The 27,797-nt window shown below is 37.7% G+C and overlaps 1 protein-coding gene across 1 annotated transcript in view; it reads left to right on the plus strand.

The window, feature by feature from the left end:
- Nucleotides 1-27,797, plus strand: part of VTA1 (vesicle trafficking 1) — an 80,384-nt gene that overhangs the window by 12,801 nt on the left and 39,786 nt on the right. The window contains exons 2-4 of the mRNA XM_023187461.2: nucleotides 8,442-8,536; nucleotides 11,755-11,882; nucleotides 12,576-12,651. Of these exons, the coding sequence (XP_023043229.1) occupies nucleotides 8,442-8,536; nucleotides 11,755-11,882; nucleotides 12,576-12,651 (299 nt within the window). The remainder of the gene's footprint in view (nucleotides 1-8,441; nucleotides 8,537-11,754; nucleotides 11,883-12,575; nucleotides 12,652-27,797) is intronic.

Raw genomic sequence — 27,797 nt, forward strand, 5'->3', positions numbered from 1 at the left:
CCATCGTAGCTCCACTGTGGAGTTACTAGATATTCCTATTTTATTTTTTTAGTGGTTGCTCTAGAATGCTGACAATAGCTTATCATAGTCTACTGTCTCATACCACTTAACCTATAAGGAAAGATCTTTACTGTCTTTTCCCCCTGATGTCCTTTGCCTATAGTTGTCATACATTGTATTTATACTTATACCGTAAACCTTATGTATGTTTTTAACTCTTTTAAAGAAATTTATAAAATGTAAAAATAAAAATTTTTGTATTTTATGACATAAATATGATTTTCAGTACTCATCAAGATCCAAGTTTTAAATCTCATATTGGTTGGGCATGGTGGCTCATGCCTGTAATCTCAAAACTTTGGTAGGTGGATCACGTGAGCTCAGGAGTTCAAGACCAGCCTGGGCAACGTGGTGAAACCCTGTCTCTACCAAAAATACAAAAAGAAATTACCCTGATGGGTGGCTTGCGCCTGTGGTCTCAGCTACTTGGGAGGCTGAGGCGGAAGGATCATCTGCACCCAGGAGGCGGAGGTTGCAGTGAGCTGAGATTGTGCCACTGCACTCCAACCTGGGCAACAGAGTGAGACCCCATCTTAAAAATTATATAAACTACTTTGGGTAGTTTATATTGCAGTGTTCCAGAGTTTACTAGTCTTTTCTTTTTTGGTGTCTGTACTATTAGTCCTACCCACTGAATTTTTCAATTCAGGTATTATCATTATTATTACTATTATTATTATTATTATTATTATTAGAGACAAAGTCTCACTCTGTTGCCAGGCTGGAGTGCAGTGATGTGATCTTGGCTCACTGCAGCCTCTGCCTCCTGGGCTCAAGCGATTCTCCTGCTGCAGCCTCCTGAGTAGCTGGGACTACAGACACGTACCACCATGCCCAGCTAATTTTTGTATTTTTAGTAGAGACAGGGTTTCACTGTGTTGGCCAGGATGGTCTCGATCTCTTGACCTCATGATCTTCCCGCCTCAGCCTCCCAAAGTACTGGGATTACAAGCATGAGCCACCACACCTGGCCCAGATATTATATATATATATTTTGTTTGTTTGTTTTGAGACGGAGTCTCGCTCTGTCACCCCAGGCTGGAGTGCAGCGGCGCCTCCCTGCTCACTGCAAGCTCTGCCTCCCGGGTTCATGCCATTCTCCTGCCTCAGTCTCCCGTGTAGCTAGGACTACAGGCGCCTGCCTCCACGCCCGGCTCATTTTTTGTATTTGTAGTAGAGACAGAGTTTCACCATGTTAGCCAGGGTGATCTCGATCTCCTGACCTCGTGACCCAGCTGCCTCGGCCTCCCAAAGTGCTGGGATTACAGGCATGAGTCACCGCGCCCTGCTGGTATTATAGTTTTTACCTCTAGAAGTTTCATTTGGATTTCTTTGTGTATGTTCCATTTCTCCTTTCTATTCATTGTTTTCTTAAAATTCTTTCTATAGTTCTCTAGTATGTTAATGTCATTATCTACTGTTTTTATTATTTTGTCATTGTTTGATCTGTTCATACTGTTGGCTTATATTTTTTCTTCTTGTGGATCACATTTTCCTATCTGTTGGCCTCTTCAGTAATTTTTGACTGGCAGTAGGACTTTGTGAATTTTACGTTCTTGAATGTCTGGAGTTTGTGGTCTTTCTTTTTTTTTTTTTTTTTGAGACGGAGTCTCGCTCTGTCGCCCAGGCTGGAGTGCAGTGGCCGGATCTCAGCTCACTGCAAGCTCCGCCTCCCGGGTTCACGCCATTCTCCTGCCTCAGCCTCCCGAGTAACTGGGACTACAGGAGCCCGCCACCTCGCCTGGCTAGTTTTTTGTATTTTTTTAGTAGAGACGGGGTTTCACCGTGTTGGCCAGGATGGTCTCGATCTCCTGACCTCGTGATCCGCCTGTCTTGGTCTCCCAAAGTGCTGGGATTACAGGCTTGAGCCACCGCCCCCGGCTGTGGTCTTTCTTTGAAGGGATTCAATCTGGCTAACAATTAAGTAATTTGGAGTTCAATTTGATTCTTTTGTGTATTGTTTTTTTATTTGTTTTTAGCTTTTTGGGGTAGGTCTAAAGTAAAGTAGTCTTTGCTCTAGGGAGAGTTTTAACACCACTACCAAAGTATGCCCATCATGGACTGTCTACTGAATACCCAGTGTAACACATAGGACTCTTCACTCTCTCTTGTTGGAACTTGAATGCGTTCTAGTCCTGTGTATGCATTGGGAACAGTTCAGCTTATTGAACAGGTTTTGTTCATTCTTTGGCCTTGAGGAGCTTCCCCCTGCACGCCACATGTTAGTATTCAGCTGAGTCTCCAGGTTACCCTTATTCAGGTTTCTGGGTTTTTTCCTGCATAGCTCCCTTCTCTTTAGAACTCTACCCCTTAATGTACAACCGCCTCAGTCTCCCTGAATTCACTCCAGTGTGTTTTTTCAGCTCAAGAGGACTGTTTTCTGCTTGGGACTCCTCTTCTTGGGCCTTAGTTTGGCATGTGCTTCCCGGCAGAATGCTGGGTTGATCATTGGTGCCACCTCATTTGTTTCCTTTCTCCAGGTATCATGGTCTTCCTCTGTCTTTGTTGTCTGAAAGCTTGTTTCATATATTTTGTCCAGATTTTTTCTGTTTACACTGGGATGATAACCATAGTTACTTCATTAAGGCCAGAAGTAGAATCCGTGTTCTCATTTTAATAATCAGATCATCACTTAGTGTTTGCTATGTGTCAGCACAACGCTAATATTCAGAATCCCAGTGATTATCTGTTTATTCTTTGGACAATGAAAAAGCCAGATATTCTTACCCTATACTTTGATTTTCATTACATCATTTAATAGGAAATCAGGAGTGACTTTTTCTTAAAATCACTGTTATGATAGGAGTTCCAAAACTTATCTATTTAATGAAGGGACTAGTGAAGTAAGTATTCTTCATTAGCAGGCATTCATTCATGCTTCCTTCTTTTTTCCTTTTTTTAATTTTTGGTCAAATAGTGTGCCTAAATTATTTAATTTGGAAAGTAGTTGGATATATTTTGTATAAAAACTGTGTAATAATCATTGACTCAGAAAGCCCTTCACAAAGGATAATACTAACCATATAGAAGAGATCTGCAATATACTTAGAAATAGAATAAGATTCAGTTCTATTTTTTGGAATAAAATTTGCTTTTATGTATCAATATGTATTCTATTGAGTGCCACAGTTTTTAACCTATCAAAGCCTCACTCCTCACAGCTGCTTTTATATCTTTTTGCATGTGTTTTTATTATGCATATTTCATAGTTTTATGTTCTTATGGATAAGCAAGGATGTGTTAGAATGTTAAAGTCCAAATTCTGAGGAACTCTGGATTACACATACCATCAGAATTAGTAAATGTTTGTTTTCTAAATGTCTCACATTAAAGTCATGTTGGAAAGTATTTAATCCTTTTGCAAATATGCTTCATTACTCATCAAATATAATATTTATTCATAAAAATAAACACATTTCCTTGATGAAATAAATCAAATATATTTTTGTATAGATGATTTTAGCTACATGTTTATTTGTTCTGTTTTTGTAGGTATTTTCCATGTTAGACATTAATTTTTCATCATATTGCTGCTGCTAGAATGAATTACTTGTCTCAGAGTTCTTTATGAAAGAGATCCTTTTTTCATCCCTGTGGCAAAAAGATGTTTTAGTGTACTTAAACTGAGTTTTCTTAAGTGAATTCAAGGAATTTTCCTTTTTATTAATAGTAGAAAATGAATCTTATGGTAAATTTTTTGTACTTAAGAATTCTTTGCAACATAAGATATTTAGAAATATAAAAGCCAGGCCAATTTTTGTCCTAAATCTTTTAATGCTGAGAGGATCCAATTCTTCAGTTAAAGGTATTACCATATAATAATGTCCTTGCAATTGCAACGACTAAATATGCACACAAACTAAGAAAGAAATGAATGTAGGCCAGGCTTATTAAACTATATTATTATTACACTGTGTTTAACTATTAGTTACTTGGATTAGGTTAACTTCAAAAGGACAAGAAGTGGAAATTTTGTTTATATTTGTATGTGCTGTATTAATTATCTGCATGTTTGCTTAATGGTTACATCCTGAAATGGCTGTCACTAAAGCCAAGGACAGTCTTAGGAACCAACCTTATTTCTTTACTGACTGGGTTGTTCTCTATATTTCTTCCCAAAATTGATCTATCAAGTAGCTAACTCTGCTCCATGAATGGTAGGCCTCACATAGTGTTCACTACTGTGGTTAAAGAAAAAAAAAAGAGAGAGAAAGACCTGTAGGGAGATGACACTGTCGGTACTATCCTTCAAATTATCATTTTTTTATGTTGGTCAGTGCACATTTAGATCATGAGTAATTACCTAATGTATATGTATGTTTGGGTAAGACCGTTGTCTTAGAGATTAAAGTGGGTTTGAAATAGTCTATTGGGATGTTGGGAAAGCAAGTATCAAGCCTATTTGAGATTGATAATTATGATATTTGTAATGAAGACAATCTGTCATCAGTCTCTGCTACTTGGATGCAGGTACAGAGAAAGAGGATAGTTGGGTTTATGTATGAGTATGCTTTTGCCAGAGGGATGTAATAAAAAAATTTAGAGGTAGAAGGAGATAATAAAATAAAGTTCTTAAAATGTAACATCAAAGCTAGTTGCAGAGAGAAGTTAAAGGAGAGAAGACTGATAGTAATGAAGAAGTAGTAAGAAGCCAGTGAACTGGAAACCTGTAGTAATGCACATAGTTGAATGTTGGAAGAAGAGATTATGTTTAGAGAGTGGGTGCTTGGCCGGGCGCGGTGGCTCAAGCCTGTAATCCCAGCACTTTGGGAGGCCGAGATGGGCGGATCACGAGGTCAGGACATCGAGACCATCCTGGCTAACACGGTGAAACCCCGTCTCTACTAAAAATACAAAAAACTAGCCGGGCGAGGTGGCGGGCGCCTGTAGTCCCAGCTACTCCGGAGGCTGAGGCAGGAGAATGGCGTAAACCCGGGAGGCGGAGCTTGCAGTGAGCTGAGATCTGGCCACTGCACTCCAGCTCGGGCGACAGAGCAAGACTCCGTCTCAAAAGAAAAAAAAAAAAAAGAGAGTGGGTGCTTGATGTATTGATTTTGGCAGAGGTTTGAGATGGTAATTTAATTATAGAATGACCACTGAGTGAAAGAGAGCACATAAAATTATTGGAGGTCAAGGGTCAATAAGAATTGAGAATATGGGCTATGTTTACATTTGAATTTGATTTACTCTCTTATTGCAGAAAATCCAAAATAACAATGGGTAAGTAAAATAAGGATTTACTCTATAATTTAAAGAAAGTCTGATGTTGGCAGTACCCTGTGCTAGTGTACCAATTCCAGTAAGTCATCAGGGACCCCAAATGATTCCAGTTTCAGGTCTACCAGCCAGCACATGGTTACCATTTTCAAGGTTGCTTTGTAGCCCAAGATAGATACTAGGGCTTCAGTCATCTAGTATTTATATTCTAGGTAGTAGGGAACAAAAAAGGGAGAGGGTCTGCAAGATATTTCCCTGCTGTCATTCCCCCTTTTGTGGAGACATTACAACAGTCTTTCCTAACTATTTCTGGGTACATAATATTAGTGTTGGTTACATGGCCATACTTTGCTTTGGAGAATACTGGGAAATGTACTCTTTGGGCTAGGTACATTACGACTCCTTAGTAATATAGCAGCTTGCCAGTCCTAAGGAGGTATGTTGATAGTTTTTTTTTTTTTTTTTTTTAAGTTACTAAAGAGGACTGCAAATAGTGTGATTTCTTCAAGTGATATCTGCTTTTAGTTAAGACAGAGAAGGAGAAGGAGTCAGAAAATATAGAGGAGTATGCTGATGAAAAGCAGTGGTTCCATGGGATTTTGGTAGAAGGTATGGGGGTGTGGGGAAGAGGCATGGGCTAGGTTGGGGCAAGAAAACATAGTTCATAGTTGAGAGGAGTGAGGATGCCATAAAGCAGCAATTCTCGACCTTTTGATCACCTATCCATATGAGTTAGAAAAAACATTGACCACAAATCTGCAATATGTTATGTAAACTATTTATGAATTACATTTACATATTGATGTACTAATACTGTATTATAAGAGATATGTAAAATATAAATTTTTAAAGAATTAGATAAAGTATCAATAGAAACGCTAATATTTTATTTTCGATACTCTTGCCAATTGTTTTGCCAATCCCTTGGATCATATGGGTCTCAAGGACCTAGCTAGCTTCAGTATAACTTAGGGTGGTGGCTCTCTTAGGGGAATATGAGCCACCTGGCATGGAACTGATCCTATTTTCTGCTAGAAGTATCCTCTTAAAAATAAGATAAAGGATACCTAATATTCTTTGGGAAATTTTGGCAATACAGTAAAATACAATAAGCTTAAATTTGAGGAGGAAAGAGCATATTAAGATTTATAGATATTACCTTGTGAGAAGGTAACATTTAATCTGAGATCAAATTAGAATCCCTTTGTATGTCAAAGTGATCTCCAGTGCTAGTTAGTGTGCAGTGAAAGCAACATGCACTACACTGGGTAGCAGTAAATCTCGGTGAAACTTTTGGAACTCTGTTTTTTTCTCTCTCTCTCCTTAATATCTAGATGGATCGAATCCTTAAAATTGATTTGTGGTTATGAATACGTTATTAAATTAAACTTCAAGCTCTATAATATGACGCCCTCAAAGCCTAAGCACTAAAAAGCAGTTCCTCCAGATAAAACCATTAAAATTTAAAACACACAGATATGATAAATAGGTAACTGTTTCACGCATGTATTAATTTTTAAAGAGAATTTTTGACATGTAAACGTAGTTGTATTGGAAATTCTGAGAGTTTCAGATATTCAGCTTTGTTATAAAGCTCTAGTAAATCAAACAACAATAGACCCGTAGAATAGCACAGCAGGGTAGGCAGTATACAGAGCTGGGCCCTATTATACCATGGAAACTTAATATATGATAATGAATGATAAAAATGACATTTAAATCAGTAGGATAAAATGAGCTATTCTTTCATTCATGTGTTTATCTATTCAGAAAATGTTTATCAAGGCCCAACCTCTATCCTAGATGCCAAGGATACATCAGCAAACCAAATAGACTAACATCCTTGTCATCAAGGGGTGTAAATTCTAGTTAGGGTAGAGACAGAATGAACACGTAGAAGATTTCATTTGGTGGGGGAACATTATATCTATACTTCATACTGTGTAAAGAATTGCTACAAGTCAATTTGTTTAAAAGCAAACCAATTTGGCAGAAGATTATTTTATTTTGGTAGCTATCCTTAATTCATAAATGAGAATATAGGGCTATTCAGTAAATACCTAATAGTTTTTTAGTGGTTAGGAAAGAAAATATAAAATCAAACAGAGTGCTTTTAGTCTTCAGGTTGATAGGAATGTAAGTTTAATAAATGTTTTGTGAGTTTAGGCAAAATGAGTGCTTGTATATATTGCAGATACAACTGTGTATTGATACTTTTGTTTTGTGGGGGCAGCTTAACAGTAGGTCTCAAAATGAAAAAGGCACAGAGACTATGACCCAGGAATCTCACCTCTTGGTTCTCCTGGGAACTCTCTTGCATTGTGCACAAGGAGGTATTTTGCAATTCATGAGTTTTACCATCAGTCTTCATTCAAAAATTTCGTTGCATTTTGTTGTTGCATTTATGCACAACGTTAGTTATAATGAAATTTTGAGAGCTGCCTGAATGTGCTTTTGTTACCTTGATGCATTCATACTGTAGAACATTAACACTGACACAGATCTCCAGGACCTATTGTTGAATATAAGGGGTAAATTACAGACATCGTATATATACATCAGTGGTAACAGCAATTACCACCAGAGTTCTTATCACTGGGAAAACAACTAAAATTGTGGTGTCAGCTATTTAGGTTTAACCTTATCTCAGTTGTTTTTATTAACTCTTTGAAGAGAAGATATATTTATTCAAAGAGAGAGTATATGTAAAATTACTGTAGCAATTCTTTCTATAAACCGCAGTTCAAGTCTCATTTCCCACTATCCCAGCCCATTTTGTATATTTTGTCAGTATCACTTATTTGGCACTTGGCAGGTGCTCTTGTACATATGGTTGTTTGCTGTGTGCTTTGTCTTACCAATTAAATTATAGTTCCCTTTGATAGCTTAGGACATGCCTAGTCATTCTTTTTTTTTTTTTTTTTTTTTTTTAACATAATGCCAGAAGAGAAGGCTTTACTGGATAAAAAAAAATTTATCATTATGGATATCTTGCATTCTTTGGATAATATTTTTGTGCTTTTTAGGTTTATAACTTCCATAGTAAATCAGTTTTATTTCTAAATGTACTTGAATTTTAAATTATTTATTAGCAATTATATTTTAAACACTTACAAACAGGGATTTTTAAAAATGAAATTGTTCAAATTATCTTTTCTTTCTAGGTCGTTTATACGCAATGCAGACTGGAATGAAGATCGATAGTAAAACTCCTGAATGTCGCAAATTTTTATCAAAGTTAATGGATCAGTTAGAAGCTGTAAGTTGAACACTATTTATTTATTTTCTGGTTATGGTTAAAATACCATTTTATTCATTTGTGTGTCTGTGTTGTCATTTTAGTTCTTTCCCTTGGCAACAATCAACAATGCCATTATACCTGAGGAAAAACTAGACATAAGTTTTTTTCAATTATTTACTGTATACTTCCAGAGTTATGAGTGTTAATTAAAGTATGTTCAAATATCTTTACATATGCCATCGTATCTTGTTCCACATTATTATAGATAGCCTTTGGCTCATCCTTTTATAAGTGAAAAACCTTTTCTTTTTTTTTTTTTAAATTGAGACAGAGTCTCACTCTGTCACCCAGGCTGGAATGCCTTGCAGTGGCGTGATCTCTCAGCTTGCTGCAACCTCCACCTCCCAGGTTCAAGCAATTCTCCTACGTCAGCCTCCCAGGTAGCTAGGACTACAGGCACACACTAAACACGCCCAGCTAGTTTTTTTGTATATTTTGGTAGAGACGGAGTTTGACCTTGTTGACCAGGCTGGTCTCCCACTCCTGACCTCAAGTTATACACTCACCTCAGCCTCCCAAAGTGCTGGGATTACAGGCATGAGCCACCATGTCCAACCGTGAAAAACCCTAACCTTTCCTTGCAGTTACATGGGTGATTAATTTGGGAATCTTAATATTTCTTGTAATAATGAAATAATAGAATGTGCATTTAGTGAAAGGAACAATGAAGGAGATGATGCCAATTACTTATCTTTTCTTCCTCCCTCTCTGGGGTCCCAAGGGCAAGTTATTCTTAGGGTTTAGGCATCCTTCCCTCCTAGCAGGAAAGTGGTAGGTGACTAATTAGTCACCTTCTTGAACCTAATATAACTTCACAGATCACTGTAGAGGTACTTACTGAGAAGTCCCTATTGGATTGGATGTCAGTGCACAAAGACGGCAGTGCCAACCTTAGTAGTCACACTTAGTAATGAGGACTCTGCCCTGTAACTCCTGGACTCAGCCATACCTGGTTTCTCTTCTAACAAAGTCAGGGTACACTCATTAATTCATCTCCTCCAAGACTGTTACATTAATAGTCGTGACTTACTTTTTATTTGTTTATTTAGATATCCAACCTCAGGAGAATTAGAAACCTATTTATTGTATCAGTTGTATTATTTTGCTTTGAGAAAATTTAGACAAATAAAAACCAAAATGAAAACACTTATACTTATACTTATACACTTATACCCAGAGCTTTTCATTGTTTTCGTTGTTTTTATGTATTTTTAGGAGGTTATCATTCAAACAAGACTTATGCGAAGACAGAACTTCCTACCTAGTTGTATAAAGCAGCCATGGGCAGTAGTGTTTTCTCACTTGGTTTGGTTCTATGGCTTATTGACTCCTGTTATCTGCTACTGTTAACTACCCAAAATCAGCCTCATGGCAACACTGAGGAAATTCAGCTGTTCCTGGAGCCTATCTGGCCTTCCATTTCTACAGCTGCTTCTGTGGATACAAGATAAATTTGAGTACTCTCTTTTTAGGGAATGGGTTGGAGTAGAAGAGAATGTTTCTCACGCATAGCAGTATATTTGTAAAATCCAACTCTAGCTTTTTGTATAGTATAATGTCTCTTTATTAACTTCACTGCATAGCAGTAGTAGCTCAGATAATAGTTCTTGGATAAGACAAAATTCAAACAGTTTTCTGAAGTGTAAAATCACATTTATAAAGGGACTCGTCAGGAATTTATCACTACCTACATTAAATGACAGGTAGGGTAAGTTTATTCTGTGGTGAGGGCACACTATGATGTTTGTATTACAGTTGTAAAACTTCACATATATTATGTTTTTGCTGTCAGATATTTTCTGATGAAGATGAGATGAAGTGGCCTACTCTCACTAAAATTATTCTATAATGAAATCTGCCTTTACAAATGATTTTGCAGTTTGGATACATAAATTACTGTTATCTGTGGGTTTTTTTTTCTTTTTTCTGTTTTGTTCAGGATAAACATAGATAAAATTTCCTTAAATTTCAGCGTTAAATCTCTTCTGGACCATAAGTTATTCTGTTTAATGATGAAAGTATTTACTTTGCTGATTTTATGAAAAATCCTGGGGCTTCTTTTAATTTTAATTTTTTACTTTAAAAAAAATGCAGTTTTTCATCAACTAGTATGATGCTCAGATCTGATACTCCAGGGAGTTATTTTATTCCTGTATTGTAGTCTGAGTAAAAATTAGGAACTTTTTTTTTAATGCTTTAAATTATTTTGTCTATAGAAAAGGGCTAAAAATTTACAGATATAAGTTGCATTGATTGCAAGTATATATTTGTCTAAATTTTAAAAGCTTCCATAATTTGATTCTGAGTTTGTTGTCTTATACCTTACTTAGAATTAGATCTTTTTTGTTTTTTACATGATGTGCTCTGAGAGACATTATTATATTATTATTATTTATTTGTTTATTTATTTATTTTTGAGACATAGTCTAGCTCATTCGCCCAGGCTGGAATGCAGTGGCGCAATCTTGGCTCACTGCAAGCTCCTTCTCCCAGGTTCATGCCATTCTCCTGCCTCAGCCTCCCGAGTAGCTGGGACTACAGCTACCCACCACCATGCCCTGCTAATTTCTTTTTGTATTTTTGGTAGAGATGGGGTTTCACCATGTTAGCCAGGATGGTCTCAATTTCCTGACCTCGTGACCCGCCCCCTTGGCCTCCCAAAGTGCTGGGATTACAGGCGTGAGTCGCTGTGGCCAGCCTAGAGATACTATTTTAGGACATGATGAACCTTCTAGTCTTTTTTTTTTTAGATTTGACAGAAAAAATGGGAATAAATTAAAATTTTAAGTTATATATGCCTAGAAATTATCTTCTAATTCTATTTTTAGGATAACTTATAGTTTGGGTAATAAAACATCATTTTGAAGTATTTGATGCTTCCTTCATATGGATAATTGGATATGTTATCGTTTTATGCTTGGTTATTTTGATTGTTAGAGCTAAATTATATTTTCAGTTTATCATAAGTGTGTTTCTTCAAAGTTGAAAGCATTGGATTTTGTTTTAAATGCATTGGGCAGAGGCATAACAACTCTTTTTGCAAGAGTTCATTGATAACATCTTTTATTGAAATGAATGTAAAATAATTTACTTAAAATGATATTAGAATTATTTGTAATTAAGCCAACACTTCTAAGAGTCCAAAATCATAAGCTATGTATCTGATTGTATTTTAGCTAAAGAAGCAGTTGGGTGATAATGAAGCTATTACTCAAGAAATAGTGGGTTGTGCCCATTTGGAGAATTATGCTTTGAAAATGTTTTTGTATGCAGACAATGAAGATCGTGCTGGGCGATTTCACAAGTAAGTAAAGAGAAAAATAAAAATTATTTTATTAATTTTGTAACTGTATAACCAAAACTAACTAGTTTTCTCTGGAACAGTTTCTAACCTGCTGATTGGTTTAGAGTTTTTTAGAAAAAATTATCGAACCTCACAGTAATTTTAGGTTACAAATTCTGGCCTTTCTCTTAAAAGAAAATGGCTGAAAGAAGAAATACCCAGGCAGATTTATTTACTTAGTAAATATACTCTACTTAGCTGTTTTTTTAACATTTAGTAAAATCTGAGTTGATTTTAGCCAAAATCACAGTCTCGCCTCATGATTTTGATTTTGATTTTGATTTTGATTTTGATTTTGAAGGTACCCACCCCAGTCAATTCAAATGAGTTTTCAGTATAATATTTGCATGTAAAGAAATATATTATGGTTTCATATGGAGTCAGATAATACTATAATTACATTTTTCTAAAATCAAAAACATACAAAAAGTCTTGCCGTGGCGCATTTACTTGTAATATGAGCCTTGTTACTTTCTCATAGTAACAGATTATAAAACCATTTTTGTTATTTTCTTGAAATCTGATTTTATTTAAAACATTAATTTCAGAGTGCTTTTATAAAGATAGGAATTTTTTTTTCTTATAGCTACATTACAAAACTACATTTTAATGTGTTTCATATTTAAACTAGACCGACTCTCTTTTCTCTTCCAGAAACATGATCAAGTCCTTCTATACTGCAAGTCTTTTGATAGATGTCATAACAGTATTTGGAGAACTCACTGATGAAGTGAGTGTACATTCTTTATTGTCTTCTTAGCCGAAGATCAGTAATGTTTCTGTTTATGAATTTTGTTATTGCATTGTTTATTTACAGCAGAATGTCTGTCAGAAATTAATGCAAGCAAAAAATGTAATTTTGCATTTTTTATTGGCCATTTTTAAAAAATAAATTATTTCCAATAATATACTTTAATTTTGTACTAAGTTCTCTATTTTTATTTTTGTGTTTGTTTTTTGAGACAGGTTATTGCTCTGTTGCCCAGGCTGGAGTACAGTGGTGTGATCTCAGCTCACTGTAGCCTCCGCCTCCCCGGGCTCAAGCAATTCTCCTGCCTCAGACTCCTGAGTATCTGGGGCTACAGGCACAAGCCACCATAGCTGGCTAATTTTGTATTTTTTTGTAGAGACATGGTTTCACCAAGCTGCTCTCGAACTCTTGAGCTCAAGCAATCTTGCCTGCCTCAGCCTCCCAAAGTGCTGAAATTACAGGTGTGAACCCAACTGCACCTGGCCTGTAATAAGTTCTTTAAATCCAGCATGTATTTTACACTTCAGCATATGTGTGACTACAGTATTGGACAGCATAGGTTTAGAGTTTGATCTTATTAAGTATTAACATATTACTAATCCTGTATGTTGTTAAGTTTTTACACTGTAATTTGTTGAACATAGTGGAGGTAGAATCTTTTTTTTTTTTTTTTGAGATAGAGTTTTGCTCTTGTTGCCCAGGCAGGAGTGCAATGGCGCGATCTCAGCTCACTGCAATCTCTGCCTTTTGGGTTCAAGCGATTTTTCTCCCTCAGTCTCCCTAGTAGCCGGGATTACAGGCAGATGCCATGACACCCAGCTAATTTTTGTATTTTTACTAGAGACGGGGTTTCACCATGTTGGTCAGGCTGGTTTCGAACTCCTGATCTCAGGTGATGCGTCCGCCTTGACCTCCCAAAGTGCTGGGATTACAGGTGTGAGCCAACACACCGGCACTGGAGGTAGAATCTTTTTATGACCTTTTTTTCTGTTTCATTTCTAGTCAGCATTATTGTTAATGGTTTGTTTCCCTTGTAAAATGCATATAGGACTTAATATTTTATAACATATTTCCTGTTCATTTTATCAGTTTGATTCCCATAATGACTCTAAGGTAAGCAAAGCACATAACCATTTTATACATGGGCAAATGGGGGCTCAATGACAAATTTACTGCCTTAAGTTCAGTATTATTTTCACCATAACAGGCTTTAATGTGGAGAATTTATTTTCTGAGAGGGAATGTATTAATCTAGAAAAAGAAAGAGTTATAAATGAGATGGATACAAATGTGTATATGAATGATTTGAACACTACGGGCAATGTTGTTTTCTGTGATAGAATTTTGTTTTTCAAAATGATGACTAGCTCTTATTAAAGTCCCAAACAAAACAAAGTACAATCAGTGTATAAGGCATGTTTATAAAAGATTGTATAGCAAAACTGCAAAAAGTTATTTTTTCTTTATATTCAAAATGAAGTTACTCTCTAAGCTTGATGAGTATAAGCAGGGGTTTTGTCAGCATGAAAGATGTTCAGGACATTTCAAAGTTGTGACAAATGAAGGACTGTTTTGTTTTTTTTTTTTTTTTTTTTGTGAGACAGAGTCTCACTGTCACCAGGCTGGAGTGCAGTGGCACAATCTCGGCTCACTGCATCCTCTACCTCCTGGGTTCAAGCGATTACCCTGCCTCAGCCTCCCAAGTAGCTGGGCCTACAGGTGTGCGCCACCACACCTGGCCAATTTTTTGTATTTTAGTAGAGACAGGGTTTCACTATGTTGGTTAGGATGGTCTCGATCTCCTGATCTCGTGATCCGCCTGCCTCGGCCTCCCACAGTGCTGAGATTACAGGCATGAGCCACCACTCCCAGCAAGGACATTTTTTTTTTTAATGCTTTTATTCCAAAACATAAAGCAGTTTTGGCCCTTGCCCACACACTGTCAGTGTCATTTCCCAGTAACTGAGCTAACCAGAAACCACCTGAGATATTTTCAGGTATGGAGCAATGCCCATTCAAAGCCACTGCTCTCAGATGTTTTAACTCTTGTACAGAGTCATATAAAGGAGAACTGATAACCTATGGGTATTACCTTTTTATATTCTGATGGCCTCATGGATCCACGTTTTTAACTCCCTTTCACCTCATCTCCTGTTATTAATGATCCAAATTTTCTTTTCTTCTCTGTTTTACTAGTGTGAGGAACTATGCTAAATACTTGGGGATACAGAGGTAGTATAAATATGACATGATGGAAAGCTTTGAGTGGTTCAGTAGAACTTTGGAGAGTCCTAGGTAGGTGAAGGAGAATGGTGAGAATTCAGATTAGAAGAGTAAGTCATACGCCAGGTCAGACAGATGATGGAAGACCTGCAATCTTCAATTTGTATTTTTGAGTAAAGAATTATGCCTAGGGGTGCTTCGTATAATAGGAGTCTGTACAATGAACTGGAGTGAGGGAGAACTACAAAACCATTTGACAAAAAAAAAAAAAGAAAGAAAGAAAAAAATGGTTGTTGATTAACTGTGGGCCTTATTTGAGAGGTAGAGAACCGTACATGATGAGTTGTTTTTGATTTGAGAAGCAATAATTTATTGAAACTTAGATTTTAAAATTAGAGTTGCAAGTTTGACAACCAAAAAGGAATCACCAGAAGCCTCTTGGAAATAAATAAGCAAAAGATAGCAAAGTAGAGGGGACAATTCAAGTTATAAGATTAGACCAACCCTTCAGGTAAGTGGATTGTTTTGAATGAGAGAGAAGATGACTAAGTAAAAACCCTTGGTCAACACCTATTTTTGCAATGTAAGAGGAGAAGTTAATAAAGAAACACATTTGTAGATGTGAATGGAAATTCAAGATATGAGAGGAGAGGATCATGATAAGGCAAAGTAGCAGATCAGAATGCCACATGGTTTATTGTGCTCTCCTTGCCTTCTCCTATTTCTTACTTAGGGAAGCTACCTTCGCCTATGCATTTTAGAAGCAAGCACATAATCCTTTAAAGTTATAACTGCTAACTGGTGAACCCAGCTAACAGGTTAAGTAATAGTCATAGGAAAAAGAACAAAATTTCCAGAAATCTTAAGTAAGTAATAGGTTCTTTTCACTTAAAGAATATGTAACACTTCCACATACATAAACTACATAATTTATCTGTATTTCAGGAGAAAAATCTAGGTTTACTTTTAGCTACTTTTAGCTACCATTAATGAAGAACCAGCTTCCTTAGTTTTTTGAACATAGAAACTAGGGCAAACACTGTAAATGAGGCCAATGAGAAGGCTTCAGGTGAGATTGGGGTGATGGGATGGGATTTGTGTAGATATTAGAGTTACTAAAGAGTAAGGGTAAAGGGTTTTTTTTACCCCCATCTCACTACATAACCTGCTCCCTAAGCCCCTTTGCCTTGCACTAGTACTAGAATAAAGTAGGAGATTGCGTCTTTGTTGGTAGATAAAGGATTCTAGATAGTTGGAGGGGTCTGGAATGGGATGGAAAGAAGAAATTAAACCTCTATGGCCAGAGTGGAAAGGGACGTCTCTGTGGTCATGTGCTTTGGGCTGAAGTATATTCTTGGGCCTTCCATAAATCCTGCATATCTGTATTGAAAAACGTGTGTATACACAGTTAATATATAATTATGTAGGTGCTTTTTACTAACTTAAATTTGTTATATATAAAGTTTGCACTTTCAGCAAAAATTGTATATAGGTACATATTTGTACATTTGTAGAAGTGTACAAATTGCTTGACACTCAAAATACTAACTTTTCTCATATGCAGTATATTACAGTGATCTTACCCTTACATGGCTAGTAAACTGATTTTTGACTACAAACTAAGATTGACTAACTGTATGAAGTCAGCCAAGGAGAGGAAAATACTGTTAAGTCTATCCATATGCCTCAGGCAAACCAGTGTGATCAGCTTTATTCAGACTTGTTTTCTCTTTTCAGTATTGTATTTTGTTCCATCGTTTTCCATTTTAGAAACAGAGTCTTCATGGTGATTACTGAGGTTTTTAAAAAACGATGATTTAGGCCGGGTGCAGTGGCTCACACCTGTAATCCCAGCACTTTGGGAGGCCGAGGCAGGTGGATTGCCTGAGCTCAGGAGTTTGAGAACAGCCTGGGCAACACGGTGAAACCCCTTCTCTATTAAAATACAGAAAATTAGCCAGATGTGGCAGCCTGCACCTGTAGTCCCAGCTACTTGGGAGGATGAGGCAGAGAATTGCTGAACCCAGAGGGTGGAGGTTGCAGTGAGCCGGGATTGTGCCACTGCACTCCAGCGTGGGTGATAGAGCAAGATTCTGTTTCAAAAAAAAATAATAATAATAATCATAATAATAATGATTTAAAATGCCAAGAGTTTTCAGTAATGCTTGTTTAGGTGGAAAAGGGAGAAGTACACTACTTCAGCTGTGATTTTACCAGCCCTTAAAAATATTGATAAGCAAGATAGTCAGCAGCATCAGCCCTCTCACAGGTCCTCATTGTTGTCTAAGAATATATAATTTTTTTTATTTACCTGTCATTTAAGCAGTATATGCCTAAAACAAGACACAAACTATTATAACCTTTATTTCAAATACTATAAAAAGATGAGTTGTTCCAAAACCATGGATATAAACTGGTCTTCAAAGCATTTAGCAGTGTTAACTCATTTCCTCCTCTACAATTCCACTTTAGTTTCATTGTGTAATTTGAAAACACTGGTAGAGACAAAGACAGGAAACAGAAGAGTGGGAAAAGAATGAGTTTGAAGATTTCAGGTAGACAGAATTTTTTTTTTAATGTATACTCATTAGATACATTTAGATATAGTTCAAGACTCACCATAACTGGTTTGTTTGTTGATAAGGAAAGGCACTGGTGTTATCTAACTGCTTGATATTCCGTAGCTTTTTAACAAAGCTGAAACTTTCTTTAAATTGGTTGTTTTCCTTCTCATAGAATGTGTTTTGGGAAACACTGAAATCTAAAATAAAAAAAGAAAGTGGGCAAGGGAATGGCATAATTTTATTTGTATATTTGTCTTTTAATTTAAACATCTTTATAATGCAGACAATTATTTTTAATTGATTTAAAGTTTGAAAATTTTTATGGTTGTCCCAGCTGCTCCAGTTCTAGTTGTGCCTCAGAGGGCCGCAGGTATACCTTGGGCCACTGGTCCAGAGTGCATAAGCTGTAAACCTTGGCAGCTTCCACATGGTGTGTTAAGTCTGCAAGTGCACAGAATGCAAGAGTGAAGGAGGCTTGGCAGTTTCCATCTAGATTTCAGAGGATGTGTGGGAAAGCCTGTATGCCCAGGCAGAAGCCTGCCTCGGGTAGAGTCCTCACAGAAAGATCCTAGTAGGGCAGTGCTAAGGGAAATGTGAGGTTGGAGCTCCCACACAGAGTCCTACCTGGATCACTGCTTAGTGGAGATGTAGGAGCGGGGCTGCCACCACCCAGGCCTACCTGAGTGGTAGAGCCACTGACAGCTTGCACCCTGAGCCTGGAAAAGGTACAGGCTTTCAACTCCAACCTATGAGAGCAGCCACAGGGGCTGTACCCTGCAAAGCCATAGGGGCAGAGCTGCCCAGGGCCACCACTTGTACCAGTGTTCCCTGGATGCTGGTCATGGTCATGGAGTGAAGCATTATTTTGAAACTTTGAAGTTTAATGTCTGCCCTCTTGGTTTTTGGACTTGTGTGGGGCCTATCATGCCTTTTTGGGGGTAGTTTCTCCTTTTTAGAATGGGGATGCTTACCCAATGCCTGTACCACCATTCTTTCTTAGAAGTAAATACTTTGCTTTTAATCATACAGGCTCACAAGTGAAAGGAATGTGCCTTGATTGATAGATGAGATTTCAGACTTTTGAGTTGTTGCTGCAATTAGTTAAAACTTTAGGGGACTCTTGGGAAGGGATGATTATATTTTGCAATGTGAGAAGGACATGAGAGTTGAGGCGGGCAGGAGGCAGAGGTGGAATTATATAGTTTGGATGTTTGTCCCCCTCGAATCTCGTGTTAAAATGTAATCCTCAGTGTTGGAGGTGAGGCCTCATGGGAGGAGTGGTCATGGCGGTGGATCTTTTATGAATGGCTTGGTGCCCTCCCCATGGTAATAAGTGAGTTCTCGCCCTGTTATTTCATGTGGGAAGTGGTGGTTATAAAAGAGTCTGGCATCTTTCTTGCTGCCTCTCCTACCTTGTGACACGCTGGCTTCCTTTTGCCTTCCATCATGAGTAAGAGCTTCTTGGGCCTCACCAGAAGCCAAGCAGATACTCGGCCCTTGCTTGGACAGCCTGCGGAACTGTGAAGCCTCTTTTCTGTATAAATTAGCCAACATCACGTATTCCTTTATAGCAGTGAAAATAGACTAATACAAGATGTAAACAATCTGAATAGCCAAAGCCTTCTGTATGATATCTGTATGTGATGATTTGGGGTATTCTAATTAAGTTCTTTTTACTTAAAATTCCATCCCTTTTCAAAAAGGCCACTGATTCACAAGATGAATTATGCAGTGTGCATAACTAATGCATCCTATTTTGAGCTTTTTTTTTCCCTGCAATTCATTCTTCTGTCATTGAAGAACCTACAGGAACCTCTTATTTCCTAACACTGCAAGTCCAAGCTCCTCTGTCAGATTTTCAGGTTTTCTGTCATGCTCCGTACTCTGCTTGCAGCACTATTTGCCAGTCCTACTTTCTTTGCAGATCAGGCTGCTCACTGTCTTCTCATTTTTCACCCTTGGAAATGTTGTGTTTCTAGCCGGCTTTGCCTAAGTTTTATCTTCTCTTTGAGTCTCACCTACATTATTCTAGTCCTTACTTGAATTTCTCCATTCTCTCAGCTCTCCCCCACCTGTATTTAGAGTTCTAACTTTATGAATATTACACTATGAATGTATTAACTACATTTTTGTGTATTATATTTTTGAATAAATTATATTGCAAGAACTTGAAGAGGGGGCTTTGTCTTCTTGATTAGTTTCTGCTTGAAAAGTTGCGGTAGTGTTTCATTTTTTAATCTGTAGATGGAAAAATACCTTATACTTGTTTATATATAACTTATATTTCATAACTTTTCTAAAATGTAATAGATCTCATTTACTCAATGATATTTTTCTTGGTCATTTCTTGATTTTTTTTTCCTTTTAATTTCATGTCATTACTCGCTTGTATAAAACTAAAGTCTATTTTCTTCAGTCCTTCAACATTTTTGTTTTTTTATTTTTTAATATTTTGTCTGCCACTATTCTATTTCTCAATTATCTGTATACTGTTTATAGCAGGTAGTGTTCAAATACAAAGATAAATATTAAGAAAATGAAAATATGGAAAAAGATGCTCAATGCAGATACTAAGTAAATAGAATCCCAAGTGGCCATAGATAAAATAGGCTTTGAGTAGATGTGTTACTAGAAATAAAAGGTAACATTTTATAATAATAAAGGGGCCAGTTCATCAAGAAAACAATACAGTTACAAATATCTGTGCACCTAAGAATAAGACTTTCAAACTATATGAAACAAATTGACAAAAAGAAAAGAAAAATAAGAAAAAATTCATAATCATAGTTGGAAATTTTAACACCCCCCATTAGTCATTGATAGAATAGTTTTTAAAAATCAATAGAACAACACGAATAAAGAGTGGCCACATAAACTGTTGTCTAGAATGTGAAAAACCAAGAGCTTTCATACATTGCTTGATGGAGATGTTAGATGTTACATCCACTTTAGGAAAAGAGTTGGCCAGTTTTTTTTTTCTTAAATGCTAAGCATACTCCCTTTTACCCAGCAATTCCTTTTCTGGTTTTTATCCAAGAGAAATAAAAACATATGTCCAGAAAAAGACTAGTTCAGGAGCACTTATGGGAAGTTTATTCATAATAGCCCAAAGCTAGAAACAAAAAGCCGGAAGAATGCAAACTATATGACTGCCTTCATACACGTGTGTGTATGTGTGTGTACATGCATGCACACCAAAGGTAGTTGCTCTAGGAAGGGATATAATTAGAAGTATGGTTTACCGAGGTATACTAATCTGTTTGTCAAAATATTGTGCACTGAAGATGTATACATCTCAAAGTATGTTCATTTTACTGCAGAAGTTAAATATTGAACTATTTTGCTTATAAGTTTGGTTTGTCTTAGTATGGGTTGGCAGTTCTAAACCTGTTTATTCTGTATTCTAGGAGTGACCAAATGATTAAATATATTGAGGGAGACAGTTTGCTCACTTTTGGGGAATTTAGTTACGATGTGGAATGAGAGAAGACTAGATTGTGTTATGCTATTAGGTTGGAATTGTTGTAATCTTATTAATTCATGCTTTTAAATATATTAGATGAATAGATATATAGGTATAATATGTATACTGTATATGTACTATTTGTGTGTCTCTGTGCTCTCCTAGGAGCAATGATGCACCAGTAGCAGTGAGTGCACAGTGAGCATCCCTAGTACCTGATTTTCTATTCTAATTTTATTCTGCATAAGGAACCAGGACTTTCATAGAAAGTGCTTAATCTAGGACTGAGTCCAGGAAAGCTATAGATAAGGCCGGACCTTCTTGTGACAGAAAGTAGGAAAGTGTTATCATAATCATAGGACCCAGAAGCCGACTTGAAAGGGTTCCCATTGTCCAAGCCAGGGACAGTTAGAGCATAAAAATTAGAATGACAGTAATGGATGATAACTCATTGAATAAAGAATCTGTGTAGGTCCAGACTGATACATATGAAGAAATAAATGAATGAATAAATAATAGAAGAGCAGAGAAGGCTCTTTTTCATTGAATTCTAAGTATAAATGTACAAATAATGATAAAATTAGAAAATTATTAGTGAGCTTTAAAAGTAGTAGGTGGAAAGTTTGATAAAAAGAAGTAAATATACATATCTATGAATATCTTATCAAATTACTTATTTCTTTCAGAGGAAAATAGTAATTAAATAATGAGAAAACTTGTCACACACCTCTTTAGGCCAAGTCATTAAACCTAACACCACTGATGTTGGCACAGCCCACATCATGTGCATCCTAATAAGATGATCTGAAAAAGACAAATATCGCTTCAGTGATAATGCTGCCAAAAATGTATAACCCAAACCTAATCATGAGGTGACATCAGACAAATCAATAGACATTTTACAGCTTGGTTAATATTTTTTAAAAAGTCAAGCTTGAGGTGATTCCAAGATAGCCCAACAGGAACAGCTACAGGCTACAGCTCCTGGTGTGAGCAACACAGAAGACGGATGATTTCTGCAACTGAGATACCAGGTTCATCTCACTGGGGTGTGTCAGACAGTGGGTGCAGGATGTTAGGTGCAGCCCACCGAGTGAGAGCCGAAGCAGGGCAAGGCATCACCTCTCCCAGGAAGTGCAAGGGGTAAGGGAATTCCCTTTCCTGGCCAAGGGAAACCGTGACACACAGCACCTGGAAAATCGAATTACTCCCACCCTAATTCTGCACTTTTCCAAGGGTCTTAGCAAATGGCACACCAGGAGATTATATTCCACGCCTGGCTTGGAGGGTCCCACACCCATGGGGCCTCCTTCATTTACTAGCACAGCAGTCTGAGATCTAACTGCAAGGCAGCAGCGAGGCTGGGGGAGGGGTGCCCACCATTGCTGAGGCTTGAGTAGGTGAACAAAGCAGCCAGGAAGCTCGAACTGGGTGGGGCCCACTACAGCTCAAGGAGGCCTGCCTGCCTCTGTAGACTCCACCTATGGGGACAGGGCATAGACAAACAAAATGCAGCAGAAACCTCTGCAGATTTAAATGTCCCTGTCTGTCAGCTTTGAAGAGAGCAGCGGCTCTCCCAGCATGGAGTTTGAGATCTGAGAACGGACAGACTGCCTCCTCAAGTTGGTCCCTGACCCCCAAGTAGCCTAAATGGGAGGCACCCCCCAGTAGGGGCAGACTGACACCTCACACGACTGGGTACCCCCTGAGACGACGCTTCCAGAGGAACAATCAGACAGCAACATTTGCTGTTCAGCAATATTCACTCTTCTGCAGCCTCTGCTGCTGATACCTAGGCAAACAGGGTATGGAGTGGACCTCCAGCAAACTCCAACAGACCTGCAGCTGAGGGTCCTGACTGTTAGAAGGAAAACTGGCAAACAGAAAGGACATCCACACCAAAACCCCATCTGTATGTCACCGTCATCAAAGACCAAACATAGATAAAACCACAAAGAAGGGGAAAAAACGGAGCAGAAATGCTGAAAATTCTAAAAATCACAGCGCCTCTCCCCCTCCAAAGGAACAGAGCTCCTCACCAGCAACGGAACAAAGCTGGACGGAGAATGAGTTTGATGAGTTGAGAGAAGAAAGTTTCAAACAATCAAACTTCTCCAAGCTAAAGGAGGAGGTTCGAGCCCATCGCAAAGAAACTAAAAACCTTAAAAAAAGTTTAGACGAATGCCTAACTAGAATAACCAATGTAGAGAGAAGTCCTTAAATGACCTGATAGAGCTGAAAACCATGGTAGGAGAACTACATGACAAATGCACAAGCTCCAGTAACCAATTCAATCAACTGGAAGAAAGAGTGTCAGTGATTGAAGATCAAATGAATGAAATGAAGCAAGAAGAGAAGTTTAGAGAAAAAAAGAGTAAAAAGAAATGAACAAAGCCTGCAAGAAATATCGGACTGTGTGAAAAGACCGAATCTACGTCTGCTTGGTGTACCTGAAAGTGACAGGGAGAATGGAACCAAGCTGGAAAACACTCTGCAGGATATTATCCAGGAGAACTTTCCCAACCTAGCAAGCAGGCCAACATTCATATTCAGGAAATACAGAGAATGCCACAAAGATACTCCTTGAGAAGACCAACTCCAAGACACATAATTGTCAGATTCTCCAAAGTTGAAACGAAGGGAAAAAGGCTAAGGGCAGCCAGAGAGAAAGGTCGGGTTACCCACAAAGGGAAGCCCATCAGACTAACAGCAGATCTCTCCGCAGAAACTCTACAAGCCAGAAGAGATTCAACATTCTTAAAGAAAAGAATTTTCAAACCAGAATTTCATATAGAGCCAAACTAAGTTTCATGAGTGAAGGAGAAATAAAATCCTTTACAGACAAGCAAATGCTGAGAGATTTTGTCACCACCAGGCCTGTCTTACAAGAGCTCCTGAAGGAAGCACTAAAGGTGGAAAGGAACAACTGCTATCAGCCACTGCAAAAACATGCCAAAATGTAAAGACCATTGATGCTAGGAAAAACTGCATCAACTAACGAACAAAATAACCAGCTGACATCATAATGACAGGATCAGATTCACACATAACAATGTTAACCTTATATGTAAATGGGTTAAATGCTCCAATTAAAAGACACAGACTGGCAAATTGGATAAAGAGTCAAGACCAATCAGTGTGCTTTATTCAGGAGACCCATCTCACGTGCAGAGACTCACATAGGCTCAAAATAAAGTGATGGAGGAAGATCTACCAAGCAAATGGAAAACAAAAAAAGGCAAGAGTTGCAATCCTAGTCTCTGATAAAACAGACTTTAAACCATCAAAGATCAAAAGAGACAAAGAAGGCCATTACATAATGGTAAAAGGATCAGTTCAACAAGAAAAGATAATGATATATCCTAAATATGTATGCACCCAATACAGGAGCACCCAGATTCATAAAGCAAGTCCTTAGAGACTTACAAAGAGACTTAGACTCCCACACAATAATAATGGAAGACTTTAACACTCCACTGTCACCATTAGACAGATCAACAAGACAGAAAGTTAACAAGGATACCCAGGAATTGAACTGAGCTCTGCACCAAGCGCACCTAATAGACATCTGCAGAACTCTCCACCCCAAATCAACAGAATATACATTCTTCTCAGCACCACATTGCACTTTTTCCAAAATTGACCACATAGTTGGAAGTAAAGCACTCCTCAGCAAATCTAAAAGAACAGAAATTATAACAAACTGTCTCTCAGACCACAGTGCAATCAAACTAGAACTCAGGATTAAGAAACTCTGTCACAACCGTCCAACTACATGGAAACTCAACAACCTGCTCCTGAATGACTACTGGGTACATAATGAAATGAAGGCAGAAATAACGATGTTCTTTGAAACCAATGAGAACAAAGATACAATATACCAGAATCTCTGGAACACATTTAAAGCAGTGTGTAGAGGGAAATTTATAGCACTAAATGCCCTCAAGAGAAAGCAGGAAAGATCTAAAATTGACACCCTAACATGACAATTAAAAGAACTAGAGAGGCAAGAGCGAACACATTCAAAAGCTAGCAGAAGGCAAGAAATAACTAAGATCAGAACAGAACTGAAGGAGATAGAGACACAAAAAAAACCCTTCAAAAAAATCAATGAATCCAGGAGCTGGTGTTTTGAAAAGATCAACAAAATTTGTAGACCACTAGCAAGACAAATAGAAAAGAGAGAAGCATCAAATAGATGCAATAAAAAATGATAAAGGGGATATCATCACCAACCCCACAGAACAAATTACCATCAGAGAATACTATAAACAACTCTACGCAAATAAACAAGAAAACCTAGAAGAAATGGATAAATTCTTGGACACATATGCTCTGCCAAGACCAAACCAGAAAGAAGTTGAATCCCTGAATAGACCAATAACAGGCTCTGAAATTGAGACAATAATTATTAGCCTACCAACCAAAAATAGTCCAGGACCAGACGGATTCACAGACAAATTCTACCAGAGGTACAAGGAGCTGATGCCATTCCTTCTGAAACTATTCCAATCAATAGAAAAAGAGGGAATCGTCCCTAACTCATTTTATGAGGCAAAAATCATCCTGATACCAAAGCCTGGCAGAGACACAACAAAAAAAGAGAATTTTAGACCAATATCCCTGATGAATGTGGATGCAAAAATCCTCAATAAAGTATGGTAAACCGAATCCAGCAGCACATCAAAAAATTTATCCACCATGATCAAGTGGGCTTCATCCCTGGGATGCAAGACTGGCTCAACATATGCAAATCAATTAATGTAATCCAGCATATAAACAGAACCAAAGACAAAAACCATATGATTATCTCAATAGATGTAGAAAAGGCCTTTGACAAAATTCAACAGCCCTTCATGCTAAAAACTCTCAATAAATTCGGTATTGATGGTACGTATCTCAAAATAATAAGAGCTATTTATGACAAACCCACAGCCAATATCGTACTGAATGGGCAAAAACGATACATTCCCTTTGAAAACTGGCACAAGACAGGAATGCCCTCTCTTACCACTCCTATTCAGCATAGTGTTGGAAGTTCTGGCCAGGGCAATCAGGCAGGAGAAAGAAATGAGGGGTATTCAGTTAGGAAAAGAGGAAGTCAAATTGTCCATGTTTGCAGATGACATGGTTGTATATTTAGAAAACCCCGTCGTCTCAGCCCAAAATCTCCCTAAGCTGATAAGCAACTTCAGTAAAGTCTCAGGATACAAAATCAATGTGCAAAAATCACAAGCGTTCTTATACACCAGTGACAGACAAACAGCGAAATCATGAGTGAACTCCCATTCACAATTGCTTCAAAGAGAATAAAATACCTAGGAATACAACTTACAAGGGATGTGCAGGACCTCTTCAAGGAGAACTACAAACCACTGCTCAACGAAATAAAAGAGAACACAAACAAATAGAATAACGTTCTGTACTCGTGGATAGGAAGAATCAATATCGTGAAAATGGGCATACTGCCCAAGGTAATTTGTAGATTCAATGCCACCCTCATTAAGCTACCAACGACTTTCTTCACAGAATTGGAAATAAAAAAACTACTTTAAAGTTCATATGGAACGAAAAAAGAGCCCACATTGCCAAGACAATCCTAAGCCAAAAGAACAAAACTGGAGGCATCACACTACCTGACTTCAAACTGTACTACAAGGCTATAGTTACCAAAACAACATGGTATGAAAACAGAGATGTAGACCTGTGGAACAGAACAGAGCCCTCAGAAATAATACCACACATCTACAACCGTGTGATCTTTCAGAAACCTGACAAAAACAAGAAATGGGGAAAAGATTCCCTCTTTAGTAAATGGTGCTGGGAAAACTGGCTAGCCATATGGAGAAAGCTGAAACTGGATCCCTTCCTTACACCTTATACAAAAATTAATTCAAGATGGATTAGAGACTTAAATGTTAGATCTAAAACCGTAAAAACCCTAGAAGAAAACCCAGGCAGTACCACTTAGGACATAGGCATGGGCAAGAACTTCATGTCTAAAACATCAAAAGCCATATCAACAAAAACCAAAATTGACAAATGGTATCTAATTAAACTACAGAGCTTCTACACAGCAAAGGAAACTACCATCAGAGTGAACGGGCAGCCTACAAAATGGGAGAAAATTTTTGCAAGCTACTTACCTGACAAAGGGCTAATATCCAGAACCTGCAAAGAACTCAAATTTATAAGAAAAAACCCCATCAAAAAGTGGACAAAGGATATGAGCAGACAGTTCTTAAGACATTTATGTATCCAACAGACATATGAAAAAATGCTCATCATCCGTGACCATCAGAGAAACGCAAATCAAAACCACAATGAGATACCATCTCACGCCAGTTAGAATGGTGATGGTTAAAAAGTCAGGAAACAACAGGTGCTGGAGAGGATGTGGAGAAATAGGAACACTTTTACACTGTTGGTGGGACTGTAAACTAGTTTAACCATTGTGGAAGACAGTGTGGCGATTCCTCAAGGATCTAGAACTAGAAATACTGTTTAACCCAGCCATCACATTACTGGGTATATACCCAAAGGATTACAAATCATACTGCTATAAAGACACATGCACATGTATGTTTATTGCAGCACTATTCACAATAGCAAAGACTTGGAATCAACCCAAATGTCCATCAATGACCGTCTGGATTAAGAAAATGTGTCACATATACACCATGGAATGCTATGCAGCCATAAAAAAGGGTGAGTTCATGTCCTTTGTAGGGACATGGATGAAACTGGAAACCATCATTCTCAGCAAACTATTGCTAGAACAGAAAACCAAACACCGCATGTTCTCACTCATAGGTGGGAATTGAACAATGAGAACACTTGGACACAGGAAGAGGAACATCACACACGGGGGCCTG

The sequence above is a fragment of the Piliocolobus tephrosceles genome, chromosome 5, assembly GCF_002776525.5.
Source record: "Piliocolobus tephrosceles isolate RC106 chromosome 5, ASM277652v3, whole genome shotgun sequence".
In the NCBI taxonomy this organism is placed as follows: domain Eukaryota; kingdom Metazoa; phylum Chordata; class Mammalia; order Primates; family Cercopithecidae; genus Piliocolobus; species Piliocolobus tephrosceles.